The following is a 16759-nucleotide window of genomic DNA, read 5'->3' as shown; positions in this document are numbered from 1 at the left end:
TAACCTAAAGTATTCAAATCACATTCATATTTTAACAGGAAGCTCATGTTCTCTTCCAATTTAATTAAGATTTATTTTTTTGTTTCCAAATGCGGGTTAAGCCAAATCCACGTGGACCTCGGTGAATCTAGAGGGTCAGTTATATTAGTTAAGAAATGCTTTGCCCGCTAGTTTTTCTTACTTTTGGCTAGATTGAGCTTTTGTACCTACCTTGAATGATGATGATCCATCAAGTTGGGCTTGGAACACCTAAGTTAGGAGTGGGCTTTTAAACCGGTAAATTGGTGAATCTAACCGAGCTGGAAAAACGGCAAAAATCGATTTTGGCTTGGATCGTTTTAGTTCTTGATTTCTGCCATTTCTAATTTCTTTTGGGAGAGAGAATATTTCCGAGAGAGTAGGTAAGCTTTACAGATCAAATTGTGATCTAAAATAGAAGCGCAGCAGCCCTTGTTTACCAATTCAAACCACAACTTTTCATGGAGAGGACTTTCATGATCTGACATACCCTTCAGAAAAGTGCAATGAAAAGAGCATCATTGAGAAGGGTTGGAATTGTAAACTAATCTGGAAGTCCCCTTATATATAATTGATAAATTATAGACCTCAAGAGTAGAAACAGATATGCATCCAACCTGAAATATATGGCTTGATAAAAAGGAGCAAATCGTCTCTTCATTATACTATATATAATTGATAAATTATGTGCATATCTACTTAAAGAATTCAAACACAAATATAAATAAAAAAATAAATTTGAATAACACAATTATTAAGTATAAATTTAATTTGTGTACAAAAGTGAAGCTGATGGAGAAGAATTGGAAGCGGAAGATGAGGTGAACTGTGATGAATTGGTGTTGTAACCATAACTTAAAGACTCTGTTTGACCTCTTTCAGAACCAGTAACATCACCGGACAAGATTGAAAATGATACTGGAGGAGAAAAGTAGCTGGCTATTGGCATCTTTGATGGAAGAATAGGCGGCGCAACTTCTAAGCTAAGCACTTGAATTATTTGTTGCGTCGAAGGCCTGATCTTGTAATCTGGATGAGCACACCACAACCCAACAATCAACAAGCACTCTATTTGTTTCTCATCAAAATCTCCACACAATTTTGGGTCAGCTGCTTCAATGACTTTCCCTTGTCCATAAAGCTCCCAAACCCACTCTACCATGTTGATTTTACTTGTTCCCAACTTGGGATCAATGGGTTTTCTCCCACAAGCTATCTCCAAAGCAACAACTCCAAAACTGTAAACATCTGTTTCCTTGCTAGCCTTTCCTGTGGTGACACATTCAGGAGCCATGTAGCCCATGGTTCCAGCCAGAACAGTAGTTTGTGATTGTTTCCCGTGGTCAACAAGTCGAGCCAACCCAAAATCTCCCAGTTTGGCGTTGAAATTCGAATCCAACATAATGTTGCTGGATTTGATATCTCTGTGCAACACACATTGTTCCCATTCTTCGTGTAGATAGAACAATCCGGACGCCAAGCCTTGAGCAATTCTGTACCTTGCCTCCCAACCTAACAAGCTTTTTCCTTTGAACAAATGGGAATCTAAGCTTCCATTGGACATGAACTCGTAAACAAGTAGGAGTTCTCTCTTTTCGTGGCACCAACCAATGAGTTGCACCAGATTTCGATGCCTAAGTCGACTGATGATCCTTACTTCTGCTGCGTACTCCTTCAGCCCCTGTCTAGACCCACTTGATACCCTCTTAACAGCAACATATGAGTTCAAATCTTTTACGAAGCCTCTGTAAACCCCACCAAACCCTCCCTCTCCAAGCTTCTCTCCCTCGTCAAAATCATTTGTCGATTGAGCCAATATCTTGTACGAAAACTTCTTTGGGCCTGTCCCCTTTTCGAATTCGTCATCAATCGGATCGTTGACCATAGGATCTTCATCATTGTCGCTACTTTCCCCTGTTCCCCCCTTCTTCCAAAAAATGAACCAAACCAAACAAAACCCACCAACCAAAAGAACACACCCACCAACAACCAGCCCAACCACAAGTCCAATGTTGATGCCATTTCCTGACTCGGGTTCAACAATGGGGGTCGGCTCAGGAGCTACTGGTGTGTTGTTTTTCGCATTCTCATCAATCAGCGATGTCGAATTGAAACTCCATGAGTTGATCTTGTGCAGAGCAGTCATAGCACCTGTTGCAGCAGAGAACCCAACAATCACCCAACCCTGCAAAATCTCATTCACATCAACCATGTAATCAAAATACCTTCTAACCCAGACACCATTTTCATAAGTAGTAAATGTAACGCTAAGATTTTTGGATCCAGAATCGTAACGAATCCAAGCATTATTGTCTCGTCCCTGTGTAATACTACCATTCCACGCCCTTGTAACCTTAGACTTGACAGAGTTGACATCAATACCAACATGATCGCCGGCGGGATCTTGGACAGACGTCACGGCGTTCTGAAAAATGTCAAACTCCACTGCCACAAACGGGTACAGATTCGTGGACTCGTTTTTTTCTGGGTTTATGGTTGGGAGGCCAAGAGAGCCGCCTCTGCCTATTGTTCTGTTGAGTGCAGACCCGTTTGGCGCCAAAAAGAAGGCGAGGCCATCTGCATAGGGTGTTTTGTCCAGCGAGTTGATGGTGAATGTGAAATTTGTGGTGAAGTCCGCGAGTTTTCCGGTGGCGTTGTCGCGGAGGAGGAAGGGTTGGCTGTAGGTGGCTCGACCGACACTTTGGTCTTGCACGTCGTCAGCAGCGCTTTTGGTGAGTCGGAGGAAAGCACCGTCGACGAAAGCATCTCCCTCGAAAGATAGGTTGTTGATGCCATTTGGGAAGGTGGAGAAATTGAAGTTTAATGAGGTTGCACAAGGGGCTAAGTGAAACAAGAGAAGAAGAAGGAGGACAACCATTTCTAATTTGCTGGTAAGGTTACAGATCAAATTGTTGAGTCTAAAATAGAGCAGAGACTTTAATATTTGAAAATGCTTTAATCAGCAGTTGTTTGCTTACCAATTCAAATCAAAATAATTTCACTTGGACTTTGATGACGCCAAGGGAAAATTAGCAATTGACTTTCTAGCTTCACATGTATTTATTTAATTACTTATTTCTTTGAGCTGATGCAGGATTGCGGTCCTGGTATATAAAGTTTATCGTGATCCAACTTCAAGCCAATTAGTTGTTTTCACTTGGGCAAAATAGGCAGACACTGCTATAGTTACTACAAGCATCTATTCTGTTCCTACAAATTAATCTTGTGTGTTTGCTCTCTCCCAGAAAAAAAAAAAAAAAAAAAAAAAACTTCTATGTTTTCAGTGCATAAAGATTAAAGAAAGATCATGGTCTAAATTTTCTTGTTTATTGCTTTGTGCCTTTTGTGTGGTATTTGGTAATCCACCGGGACAAAGACTTTTTAGTTCCCACGAAACATGTGTCAGACTCTTAACTCCCGAAATAGTATGTTTTGTGGGAATTAAAAAGTCTTTGTCCTGGGGGATTAAAAAGAGAAGAAGAAGAAGGACAACCATTTCTAATTTGAAAAAGGAGGACAACCATATCTAATTCACTGGTGAGGTTACAAATCAAATTGTTGCTGGTAATAAGATTCAGTATTTGTAAGTGCTTTAATCAGCAATTGTTTGCTTACCAATTCAAAATTAAAGAAAGATCATGGTCTAATTTTTCTTTTTTCTTATTGCCTTGTGCCTTTTTTGTGGTATTGGGTCTGACACACGTTCTGTGGGGACGAAAAAGTTAGATTTCAGATTTCAAAGTTCAAAGTTCGGGTTTTCAGCAAATTCATAGTCGTTTGCATTGGTCATGATTAATGACCCGACCCGATTCAGAAGTTGTAGATGATGTTGGTACTGACTAGTATTCCATTTGTTGTTGGTTTTTGAGACAATTCGTTGTGATGGGATGCCAAATCTTCTTTTATTGACTTTTTAAAATTTGACATATCATCTTATATATTTTTATTTGGAGCTTTACCTTGTGTGGTATTTTTATTTTCTTGATTCATTCAACATGCTATTCATTGTTTGAATTTACAAAGGGACTTCCCATTTATTTATTGTCATCGTCAGAATAAAATAGTGGATCAAGATTCAATAGAATGGTACGGGATGGGAGAAGAGACCACGGTGTCTTGAGAGTGAAATAATGGAGAAAAACTTAGTTGCGACATGATATTATTGATTTATTATTCCAGATCAATAGTGTTATATTACGTGGAAGTGTTATTATGTGTGTCATAACGTTGTTTATCAAGATAGCAAAATAGTATTATTCCCGTTTAATAGAGAAATTGTAGAATAATACGATATTATCACATCAGGTTGATGATTCTTCCATTCAAAATTTACCATGTGTATTATTTTTATAAGAAATTAAACTTTTTGTTCCAGCTGTATTTGAAACTCCAATTTTACCTTTTAAATTAAAAAAAATTAAAAGAAATAAAAGAGAAAATGTTCCAGCAACGATCGCTCGCCCTCAATCTCACTGTCGTGCCGTCGCTCTGCCTCCCATGGCTGCCGTCATTCCTCTGTTTCTGTTTTTTTGCAATCAGATCACATCCCATCATTGCCCTTCACCCCATTTGTGCCAAGCAAGCTCCTTTCCTCAACAAACAATACCGTGAAGAAGACCCAAATCCAATTTCAATTTGTTAATCAGGTGCATAGCAATTTGCCCAATCCTGCAAGCATCAAACCCATAGTAGCAAGTCTTTCGATCACGTTGTATGTGTTAGACATGAAGATATTATTACGAATTTGGTCACTCCGCCGGCCCTTTGTCTCTCTCCCTGAAACTGCAACTTCTCTTGAACCCATGGAAGCACCTGCAAGATCTCTAATCATTGCAAATGGGTCCATATTCAAACAAAGAGGCTTTAATCATTATCAAATTGAAATACTAATTTACTGAGACATTTGAATGCACATCGAGTAATGGAAAGACAGAGAGGAAGAGCCGTCGGATGATGGTGTCAATGCGATGACGGGTTGTTTTCATTTTCTTTGTTTTCTAACAATTTTTAAAATTTTGTTGTGAAGAGTAAAATTGGAGTTTCAAATCCAAATCTAATTGGAACAATAGTTTAATTTCTTATAAAAATAATTCAAAGGGTTAATGACTTAAATGGTCCCCCAACTATTGCTCCATTATCATTTTGGTGCACCAACTAAAATTTTCAATTCAAACGTCCTTAAACTTTTTATTTTGTACAAAGATGGTCCTTCCGTGACAGATTCTGTTACTTCTGATCATGCGATGGCCACGTGACTAAGTTTTGAAGGGTATATGCGACTTTTTGAGAAGTTCTATCGAAGGGTATGACTAAAATGATCCCTCAACTATTCCTCCAGTATCATTTTGGTCCACCAACTAAAATTTTCATTTGAACCGTCCTTCCACTTTTTTTTTTTTGGGTATCAAGATGGTCCTACTGTCAAAGTCCGTCAATTTTATTGTTATTTAATTTTGTATTTATCTTATTTTAAAATTTTTAATTAATTTGAACAATAGAGAAAAAAATATTACTTTTTAGGTCTATGTCATTAAAAAAAAAAAAAAGCCATGTTGGTGGTGAGATTCAATTTTTTCAATTTTAAAATTAGGTACAAGTTCCTATAATAGTTTCATTTAATTTTTAATTATTGTTTGCTCTTTAAAAAAATTTGTTATTTTATAGATATATGTGAAATTTAAACAATAGAGAATTTTTTATTGTTAATTGTTAGGTAAGTCTCACAAAAAAAATAATAATAAAAAGGCATGTGGCTAGTGAGATTCAATTTTTTAAAATTTTTTAAGTTTTATAATAGTTTCCTTGATACAAAAAAAAAAAGAGTTGAAGGGCGGTTCAAATGAAAATTTTAGTTAGTGGACTAAAATGATACTGGAGCAATAGTTGGGGGATCATTGGGATCAATAACCATTTTAGAGGAGGATACTCACCTAAAAATACGGTTTTGTCCCTCGATTTCACGGAATAATACACAAATTTTGACGGATGGACCATCTTGGTACAAAATAAAAAGTTTAAGGATGTTTGAATTGAAAATTTTAGTTGGTGGACCAAAATGATAATGGAGCAATAGTTGGGGGACCATTTAGGTCATTAACTCTAATTCAAATGGCAAATTTTGAATAGAAGTACTACCAGCGGACGTGGTGATACTGTACTATTCTATAATTTCTCCATTTAGTGGAAGCCTTTCTCCACAGATTGACTAACTACATTTAATTTCTTATCTTATATTTATTGCTTAGTCCTGTTTGTGAGGTCGACGGGCCAAAGCCAATAAGTCTGACAATTATTGCATGTTAGATAGAAATTTTGTGAGTTAATAGCTAGTTTGATAAAGTTTGGATGGAAAGATGGATTGAACTCATTGAAGTGCTTGGGGATGTAAATGGATTTAGAATTCAGAACTGAAAGCTATAGCCAACTCTGAACATCTTCTAGCCTACCCAATTGTATGTATTATTCAAATATAAAATTAAATTACAAAAAAGTTTGTACATTATTATAAAACAACAATTAAAATTAAATTTATTTCGAGTACAAAAGTGATGTTGATGGAGAAGAATTTGATGCAGAAGATGTGGTGAACTGTGAGGAATTGGTGTTGTAGCCATAACCTGGACCTCCTCTCCTAAATCAGTACTACCAGACAAGATTGAAAATGATAGCGGAGGAGAAAAGTAGCTAGCCACCGGCATCTTTGACGGGAGAATAGGCAATGGAACTTTGAAGTTAAGCACTTGAATTGTTTGTTGTATCGCAGGCCTGATCTTGTAATCTGGATGAGCACACCACAGCCCAACAATCAACAAGCACTCCATTTGCCTCTTCCCAAAATCTCCACGGAGTTTTGGGTCAGCTGCTTCAATGACTCTCCCTTCACCATAAAGCTCCCAAACCCACTCCACCATAGTGATTTGACTGCTCCTGTACTCGGGATCAATGGGTTTTCTCCCACAAGCTATCTCCAAAGCAACAACTCCAAAACTGTAAACATCTGTTTCCTTGCTAGTCTTTCCGGTGGTCATACATTCGGGAGCCATGTGGCCCATGGTTCCAGCAAGAACAGTAGTTTGTGATTGTTTTCCGTGGTCCACGAGTCGAGCTAATCCAAAGTCCCCAAGTTTTGCGTTGAAATTTGAATCTAACATGATATTGCTGGATTTGGCATCCCTGTGCAGCACACATTGTTCCCATTCCACATGGAGATAGAACAACCCGGATGCCAAGCCTTGAGCAATTCTGTATCTTGCGTCCCAAGCTAACAAGTTCTTTGCTTTGAACAAATGGGAATCTAAGCTGCCGTTGGACATGAACTCATAAACAAGTAGGAGTTGTTTTCTTTCGTGGCACCAACCAATCAGTTGCACAAGATTCCGATGTCTAAGTCTACTAATGATCCTTACTTCAGCTGCATACTCCTTCAACCCCTGTCTCGACCCACTTGATATCCTCTTCACCGCAACATTTAAGTTCAGGTCTGTTATGTAGCCTCTGTAAACTCCACCAAATCCTCCCTCTCCAAGCTTCTGTCCCTCATAAAAATTGCGCGTTGATTGAGCCAATTTTCTGTACGGGAACTTTTTGGGGCCTATCCCGTTTTCGAATTCCTCATCAATCGAGTCATTCACCGTAACATCTTCTTCACTACTTTCCCCTCTCTTCTTCCAACAGATGAACCAAACCAAACCCAACCCACCACCCAAGACAATAAGTCCACCAATACCCAACCCAAGCACTAGTCCAATATTGATGCCATTTCCAGACTTTGGTGTGGTGTTCTTTGGTTTTTCATCAAACAGTTGAGTTGAATGGAAGCTCCATGAGTTGATCTTGTGCAGAGCGGTAGTAGCATCTGTTGCAGCAGAGAACCCAGCAATCACCCAACCTTGCAAAATCTTATTCAGATCAACCATGCAATCAATATAACTCATCCCTTGGACACCATTCACATAACTAGTGAAAACCACATTAAGACCATTTGATGTAGAATCGTAACTAATGCCAGCACTATTCACTCGACCCTCTGCAATACTTCCATTCCAAGGTTTCGGTCATCTTAGACTTGACAGTGTTGATGTCAACCCCGACATGATCTCCTGCAGGATCTTGGATAGAGGTGACTTCATTCTGATAGATGTCAAACTCTACTGCTACAAAGGGGTATTTTTTGATATGTTGTTTTGCGGGTTTTCCACAGCAAGGCCTAGACTACCTCCTCTGCCAAATGTGCCATTGAGTAAGGACCCGTTTGGCACTATGAAGAACGCCAGTCCGTCAGCATATGGCGTTTTGCCTTGGGAGTCGATGACGAATGTGAAATTTGTGGTGAAGTCTGCAAGCTTTCCTGTGGCGTTGTCGTGGAGGAGGAAGGGTTGACTGTAGGTGGCTCTGCCCACGCTTTGTTCCTTTACGTCGTCAACAGCACTTTTTGTGAGTAGGAGGAATTCTCCATCGATGCGAGCATCTCCCTCCAGAGATATGGTGTTTTTTCCATTTGGGAAGGTGGAGAAATTGAAGTCTAATGATGTCACACAAGGGCTAACTGAAACAAAAGCAGCCGAAGGAAAGCCATTTCTAATTTGTTTTTTGTTTTTGGGTGAGCTTACAGATCAAATTGTGATCTAATATAGAGCAGAGGCTGTAGAGTTTAATTTTTCAAAGTGCTTTGATCAGAAGTCCTTTGCTTACCGATTCAAATCAAGAAAAATCTAGTTTGAGGAGGACTTGATGAGACCTATTCGACGCTTACTCTTGTATTTCTTCTTCTTCTTCTTCTTCTTTTTCTCTCTCAAATTATTTAGTCATTTTCAATTTATTATAATAGTGCACCAACATTCAAGAGGGAGCTTGGTGACATGGTCTAAATTTGCTTGTGAATTTATTGCTTTGTATGTTTTGTGTGGTATTGGTCGGCGGGAAGCTTGTACTGCTATAAAGAGTAGGCGAGCGAGTGATGTGGTGTGGGGACTTGAGAGACTAGTATAAGTTTTGTCCTGGTGGATTGATAAGGCTTGGAAGTGGTCAGAATTCAGATTTGAGAGTTTCTCTGCTAATAAGCCAACTCAAAACCTTCCAGAAATACCTTTTATATAGACTGAACACGAGAGGCAAGCGTCCAACTTGGATGAATTGATAAATGAAAGAGTATATCCATCATATGCGAGTGTCATCTACAAGATGAAGTTAGATAAGGGCATCGCACTAGAACAAAGACTCCAAAGGAGAAAGCGGTTTTCGCGATCGAGTTTTTACTTTATTTGTTTATGTAGTTTCAGTTTTTGTGATCAAAGACAATAGCAACTTATTTAAGCTTGCAATCAACTCCAACCAGTTAAATTTGTTAAACGTAGGAACGTAAAGAGTGGATTTCATATTGGGCCAGAAAGCCGTACACCCTTTGACAAATTTAACAAAGATTGGATTTCAAGTAAACTACGTACGGCCCTAAATTACCAAAATTATAATAACAAGATGTGAAAATCAGAAAGAACAATGAGACAATAAATATCATTTGATCATAAAAAAAAAATTTAATTAAAGAAAGAAAAAAAAAACAAATGAGCGTTAGGTACACCTAAAAGAATGAAAGTACAAGAGTTAGAGCGAGTTGGCTTGATAGGTAGGAGGATGTGGAAGTATATTCGATCCACATATCCAATACCCAAACACAAAAGTGTTGGTAAAAGATGAGGTCTTAGCTAGCTGGGTTCAAGTCTTGAAAGCGAAAAAGAAGTATATATTTACAACTAAATACAACAATGTCGTCAAGCATATCCATTTAAATAAATTCAAGAATAAAAGTCAATAACGAAAAATGTCGGCGCGATACATTGGATTGAGATCATAATGGTGCTATAAGTTGTAACGTGAAGGCTCCATTGTATCACTAAGAAAACAATGCAATAAGAAAGGAAATGTGGATAGTGTTGTAATAGTTAAGAATTAATTGTTGTACAAAATGCGTTTAACTTATGAGGAATTAGTGCTATAAGCATACCCTGAAGACTCAATTTCACATATTTCAAAACCAGTAGTGCTACAAGAAGACATTAACAATGGGAGTGATGGTGGAGGAGTAGAATAGGTGGCCACTGGCTTCTTTGGCGGGAGAACGGGCAATGCAGCTTCAAAGTTAAGCACTTGAATTGCTCGTTGTATTGAAGGCCTCATATTGTAATCCGGGTGAGCACACCACAACCCAACTATCATCAAGCATTCCATTTGTTTCTCATCAAAATCTTCGCACAGTTTTTGATCAGTCGCTTCGAGGAGTTTCCCTTTTCCATAAAGCTCCCAAACCCATTCTACCATATTGATTTGATTCCTTTCCAAGTGAAGATCGATGGGTTTTCTCCCACAGGCTATCTCTAGTGCAACAACTCCGAAACTATAAACATCGGATTCCTTGCTAGCCTTTCCATTGGTAAGACATTCCGGAGCCATGTAACCCATAGTTCCAGCCAAAACCGTTGTTTGTGATTGTTCTCCATGATCCACAAGGCGAGCCAACCCGAAATCCCCAAGTTTTGCGTTGAAATTTGAATCCAACAAAATGTTGCTGGATTTGATATCCCTGTGCACCACACATTGCTCCCATTCTTCATGTAAATAGAGCAACCCGGAGGCCAAGCCTTGAGCAATTCTGTATCTTGCCTCCCAAACTAACATATTTTTTGCTTTGAACAAATGTGAATCTAAGCTGCCGTTGGGCATGAACTCATAAACAAGCAGGAGTTCTCCTTTTTCGTGGCACCAACCAATGAGTTGCACTAAATTTCGATGCCTAAGTCGACTGATGATCCTTACTTCTGACGTATACTCCTTCTGCCCTTGTTTCGACCCCTTGGATATCCTCTTAACAGCAACATATGAGTTCAAATATTTTATAAAGCCTTTATAAACCCCACCAAACCCTCCTTCTCCAAGCTTCTGTTCCTCTTTAAAATCACTGGTGGCTAGAGCCAACTCATTGTATGGAAACTTCGTTGGGCCGGTCCCCTTATCGAACTCATCATCAACAACTATAGCCTCTTCCTCACTTTTCCTGAGTCCCCCTTTCTTCCAAAACAAAACCAACCCCGCAAACAATATAAGACATCCACCAACACCCAACCCAACTGCTAGACCAATATTAATGTTGTCATTTGCACTCTCATCAAGCAATGAAGTTGAATTAAAACTCCAAGAATTGATCCCATGTAGAGCAACCGGAGTCCCCGTTGAAGCTGAGAAGCCAACAATAACCCTATCCGGCAAGTGCTGATTCAGATCAATTATGTGATCGAGATAGTTGATGGTTCTCTGCAGTTGGGTACCATTTGTACCGTTAACGAAACTCGTGAAGGCAACAGTAAGTATTTTCGAGCTAGAATTGTAATTAATCCAAGCTTCATTTTTTCGGCCATCCGAAACCCTACCATTCCAAGGCGCGGTCTTAGATGACTTGAGAGAGTTAACATCGACACCTACATGATCGTAGATGGGATCTTGGATGGTTGGGATTCCATTTTGCGAGATATCAAACTCCACCGCCACGAATGGGTACTGATTCGTTGACATGTGTCCCGGGAGGTGTTCGACAGGGAGGCCAAGATTGCTACCTTTTCCTAGCTTGCGGTTGAGTAAGGACCCATCTGGCGCTAGGAAAAAGGTGAGTCCATTTCCATATTCGGAACTCTTTTGTGAATGGATGATGAATGTGAAATGTGTGCTGAAATCAGCGAGTTTTCCGGTAGTAGTTTCCCGGAGGAGGAAGGGTTTGTGGTAAGTGGCTCGACCGACGCTTTGCTCCTGTTGATCGAGAGAACAACTTTTGGTGAGGCGGAGGAATTGTCTGTCGAGATTAGCGTCTCCCTCCAGAGATATAGTGTTGATATCAGTAGGACTAAAGATGGGGAAATAAAAGCTTAATGGAGTTACTGAAGGGGTTATTAAACAGAACAGAAGAAAAAGGATTTGGTCAAGGTTTTGTGAATGGTGTGTGATGATCCAATAGCCAGAGTAATTGACAAGCATTTCTAATTTTTGGCAGTGAGTTTAGTAAAAAGCTTTGCTAGCTGAGAGACTGCATGCAGAGTTATAACTTTCCAAGGTGCTTTTATATAAGCAGCCAGTGTTTACCAATTCAAATCAAAATATAATTTTCCTCGGAGGACTTGAGACGTATCGTTGAGTCCAAGTCTTGAGAACAGAACGTTGGCAAATTTTTTTTGACTTGCACATTGTGTATTTTTATTTATATATTTTAATGTCAAATTGTGAATATCGACTAAATATTCATGCAAAAATCAACTTGATCAACGGTCTAAAATTCGCAATCTAATAATTTAACGGTCTTATCTTCATTTTTCAAGAATATATCACTTGAGCAACGGACATAAATAAGTAATTGAAGATTCAAGAGAGTGGTGGTGGTGTTGGCATGGGATGGGCGTGGAGACCACGGTGACGGTGACTATCTGAATTTCTTGTATCTATATATTCTTTGCTCAAATATTTCTTTTGCTTGGTTGACGGGGTGAAGTTGATGAATAGACGGGTCATGTAGGACTACAACAAAGGTTCATTCCAGACTTGGGATGGAAGGAGGACTGCAACAAAGAAGAAACTGGTTTGGATATTGCTGCAGAATTATTTGGAAAGTTTTGGGTTTTTTCTGTTGCTCTTTCCTTGCATTATGCAACAGATAATTTTATTGTTTATAACATGTTGAAGAAAAATGTGAACCTCCCAACATAATTTTACCACCATTAATTTAAATAATAGGGTTTTATTATTTTAGGTTCGACCCATTCGAGATGCGGTGTCTCTTAATTACAATCCCTTGCTTTAAGAGAACACCCTTTGATTCCATCATAAAGAAACAAAATGTGTGTGTTTGATTTTGCGGCTGCTCCTAAGTCGAACCTCAGGGTGCCTACGTATCCCTTATGGGAATCAAGCCACTCGTAGTTCAAAGGATTGCAATGAATAAATGACTCATTGCAAGGAAAATTTGATTTGAGTTGTATTGAGTGAATGTAGCTAAATAAACAAGGGATTCGATTTTGAATTGTGTTTGGGGCAAATTTGGTTAAGAATAAACCACGGATTCTGTTTGGATTTAAGATTTGGGTAGTTACATCTAGATTGAGTCTCTAGATTGCTTGTGTACCCTTTTGAAGGGATCAAACCAACGTAGTTCGGAATTGATTTGGAAATTAATGGGTAAGTGTGTCCCACTAATTAAAAATTTGTGTCTTTGAGACAATTTGGAGATGTTGAAATTTTCATAGGTAGATGACTCATGGGAAAATTGGAAATTAATGGGTAAGTGTGGCCCACTAATTGAGAATTTGTATTTGAGAGATTTGAATTTAATCTCATTGAAATTTGCATGGGTAGATGACCCATGAGAAAAATTGGATGGTTTTGTACTATTTTTCTTATTGTCAATGTCCAAGAAAAATAATGAGCAATTTTGATTAACCCACTAATTTTCTAAAATTGACATTTGCACTTGGAATAGTGTTTTGGCGAATTTGGTTAGAATAAACCAAGGATTCAAATTTGGTTGTGGTTGCGTCTATTGGGATCTAGACTGCCTACGTACCCTTGATGGGATCAAACCGATGTAGTTCCAAAATTTGGAAATTAATGGGTAAGTGTGGCCCAATAATTTAGAATTTGTGTGTTGAGAGATTTGAATGTGATCTCATTGAAATTTGCAAGGGTAGATGACCAATGAGAAAATTTGGAATGGTTTTGTATCATTTTTTCATTGTCAATATTAAAGAAAACTAATAGGCAATTTTGATGAACCCACTAATTTAATTTGATCATTGACACATGCATTTGTATACATGCTTGATTTGGAGGATTTGAGATTAATGGGCTTTTGTGATTGATAAACTCGTTAATCCATATTGATGCTCCTTTAGTATCTTCTGAAATTGAGCTTGATGCTCAGGGCATGACCAATAATTTATTTGGATTGGAGTCACCATCACAACATGGTTGAGTCGCTTGACACTCCTTTCTAAATAGCTTCTTTGCCACAGTGATTGATTCCCATATTTCTTGTTGGGATTTTGTGGGCATGTTCGGTAGTCATCTTGCATTTGAGAATTGAGGTAGATAGACCCGAATGCCATAAGCATTTTATTGAGCCTCCTTGACTGTCCATTGTTTTAGTTCTCGTGAACCTTTGATGATACTTTTCACCACTTCTCAGTTGTCATTGACAATGGAATTTTGCTTCTGCCATGGTGACTTATCTTGCAAACCTGAGAGTGTGAATTGTTCCTCTTTGCCATCTTGGCTTTCTAAGTTAAATCAGCAGCTTGAAAGCTTAATAAAGAACACCGCCAAGTCCAAGACCTTATTTCGTTTGACGGCGAGGCTTTGTTATCATGCCTTTGATTTAGGAACAAGTGCTAATTAATAACCATTTACTTGCCATGAGGAGAAAACAATTCTTGACAATTTATTTGGTCAAAGTTTGAAACTAAGTGTCCACAGTTTTTATCAGCCTGCTAATTGTTGATTACCCCTTTCCACTGATTCATGTGGGATGCGTTCATTCCATAAGGCTTGACCATTTGGTTTGCCATCTGACGTGGACCAAATCTCCTTGGGTTTTTCAAATTGTCATGATACTTGAAAACCATTTAAAGATATTTGGTAAATATGCCAATCCTGCAGCAAAGTGACGAGCACCATTTTATCCTTGTTGTTGGCAGCAACATTAAATTGAACAAGTTGGACCCTTCAAGCTTTGGTATGAGAATTTGGTCTTTGCACAAATCAGTATGCTGACCTCTTTAGCGGTCAATTATTCAAATAGAAATCTCAAGGCATTTTTAATGCTTGTTTTGAGAATTTCTATCAAATACAAGGTTTCTCATTCATAAGATTTCTCATCCAAATAAATTTCAGGGTTTCTCACCCAATAATATTTCGTATCCAATGATTTTTCGAGGTTCCTCACCCATGAGTTTGCATCCAAATAATTTCGGGGTTTCTCACCCATGGATTTCTCATCCCAAATAAATTTCAAGGTTTCTCACCCAATAATGGATTTCGTATCCAATGATTTTTTGGGGTTACTTACCCATGGATTTGCATCCAAATAATTTCGGGTTTTCTCACCCATAGATTCCTCATCCCAAATAAATTTCAGGTTTCTCACCCAATGTAAAACAGGAGCTTAGCTCTTATAAAACCTACGCCGGGGGGAGGGGTGGGGGTGGTGAAGTAGGCTTTAGGATAAAAGCTCACCAATTTAAAATTATTACTTAGTGACAAATGACATGAAACACAAATACTGTTCGTGGTGATCAAGTAACCAAGGTAAATGCAATAATGTAAATGACACAGTATTTGTTAACCCAGAAACCCGTAAGGGAAAAACTGGGGGACCAAGCCAGGAAAAGATTCAATCCACTCAATTGTAAAGTACAAGAAATATAGGGATATTAGCTCAACTACACACAATAGGCAGCTAACAATCAAACCTTCTAGCAAAGCACCATTTCTTTACTTCACAGCAACAGATTATTTTCTCGACCTCGCAATAGCACCAAGCATAAGTTTCTCCCGATATGATGTTATGAAGTGAGTTGTGGTCCCATAAAATTCATCTATCTCAATCATACAAATGATTGAACTAGATAAAAGAAACCATGTACAGTTATGAATTAAAACCAAAAGATGTTTGAACTTTGAAACAAGGTTTTAATCATAAATACAGTAATGAAACCAAAGCAGTCATTTTAATCAAAGTGAGAATAAACTTGGAGTAAGTTCTATGTGTATGCAATTATACTCATAACTCTCAAGAATTCAAGATGACTGAAGTAAGTTTTTGAATGTTTAATAACTGATATGATGATCTTTCAAAAACATGAACTTAGAAGCATAGTAAAGGCTGAGATTTAAAGTGATACAAAAATGCTTAACATGCTTGCCTCTTCGTAAAACTAAGTTCAGTATTTATAGAGAACTTAACGGTAAGTTTCAATAAAGAGGATATCAATATAAAAAACAGGTTCAGTAAGGAACTTGGTTTCAAAAAAGATTGACTTGATAAGAGCGTAAGATGCAGAGGATAATCCTATTTTATCTTTTCAAAAATCAAGTGCAGGAAAGATATTTGTAATAAACTATTAATTGATTTATGCAATGGATGGATTAAAACAGATATATGATGGATTGATACAGAATGAAACATAAAACATATTTTAAAGTGTGTATCAATCCCTGTATAACAACCTCTGCAAATGTATGCAAAGTAACGGATGGATTTAAAAAAGACAAGAGAGGATTGATACATAATGAAAACATAAAATGATTTTAAAAGTTGTATCAATCCTAGTGTATCAATCCATGTGAAGTATGCACAAGGTTCTTACCTGTTATTCACCAAAGAGATCTTTGGAAACCAGCAACCACTTAATCTAACCTAGAGGCTATCTCAAATATCTAAGGAGATTACCATGGTTTTGTTCCAAAAAAGAGAAGAACCAAACAAAGCAACAATTACAATCCTTACACCCAATAATGGATTTCGTATCCAATGATTTTTCGGGGTTACTCACCCATTGAATTTGATTTGTGGGTTTGATCCCAAAACGGATTCATCATCCATAGAATTTGGTTCATGGGTTTTATACCCAAGCATGGAGGACTACAAGAGAGGAGCCTTGATTGCCTCTTGTATGGGCTTTTTCTTCCGGGAGCTGTAAATGGGCTGGGTTGC

General features: G+C 38.1%; 2 protein-coding genes and 1 pseudogene across 3 annotated transcripts; all 3 read right to left on the bottom strand.

Annotated features, from left to right (window-relative positions):
• Positions 559 to 3446, bottom strand: LOC18780831 (L-type lectin-domain containing receptor kinase IX.1). Its single transcript, XM_007213503.2, has one exon. It carries the CDS (start codon positions 2894 to 2896, stop codon positions 785 to 787), a length of 2112 nt encoding a protein of 703 aa, XP_007213565.1. The 5' UTR covers positions 2897 to 3446; the 3' UTR covers positions 559 to 784.
• On the bottom strand, positions 6481 to 9191 carry LOC18780894 (annotated as a pseudogene). Its single transcript, XR_002271244.1, has 2 exons — positions 9091 to 9191; positions 6481 to 8622 (listed from the first exon to the last, which is right to left on the bottom strand). The product of XR_002271244.1 is annotated as an L-type lectin-domain containing receptor kinase IX.1 (transcript).
• Positions 9286 to 12036, bottom strand: LOC18779583 (L-type lectin-domain containing receptor kinase IX.1). Its single transcript, XM_007214101.2, has 2 exons — positions 9995 to 12036; positions 9286 to 9665 (listed from the first exon to the last, which is right to left on the bottom strand). The coding sequence occupies exons 1-2, from the start codon at positions 12034 to 12036 to the stop codon at positions 9596 to 9598; spliced, it is 2112 nt and encodes a 703-aa protein (XP_007214163.2). The 3' UTR covers positions 9286 to 9595.

This window comes from Prunus persica, chromosome G4 (genome assembly GCF_000346465.2).
Source record: "Prunus persica cultivar Lovell chromosome G4, Prunus_persica_NCBIv2, whole genome shotgun sequence".
Classification (NCBI taxonomy): Eukaryota; Viridiplantae; Streptophyta; class Magnoliopsida; order Rosales; family Rosaceae; genus Prunus; species Prunus persica.
Note: the sequence above shows the minus strand (reverse complement) of the source record. Positions and strands in the feature narration are given on the sequence as shown.

Bases quoted from the DNA above. Each gene is read 5' to 3' on its own strand.
- LOC18780831 (XM_007213503.2), bottom strand. From the start codon at position 2,896: ATGGTTGTCCTCCTTCTTCTTCTCTTGTTTCACTTAGCCCCTTGTGCA.
- LOC18779583 (XM_007214101.2), bottom strand. From the start codon at position 12,036: ATGCTTGTCAATTACTCTGGCTATTGGATCATCACACACCATTCACAA. The intron at 9,666-9,994 runs ATAAGTTAAACG...GGATATGTGGAT, and splicing joins GCTTATAGCACTAATTCCTC to CGAATATACTTCCACATCCT.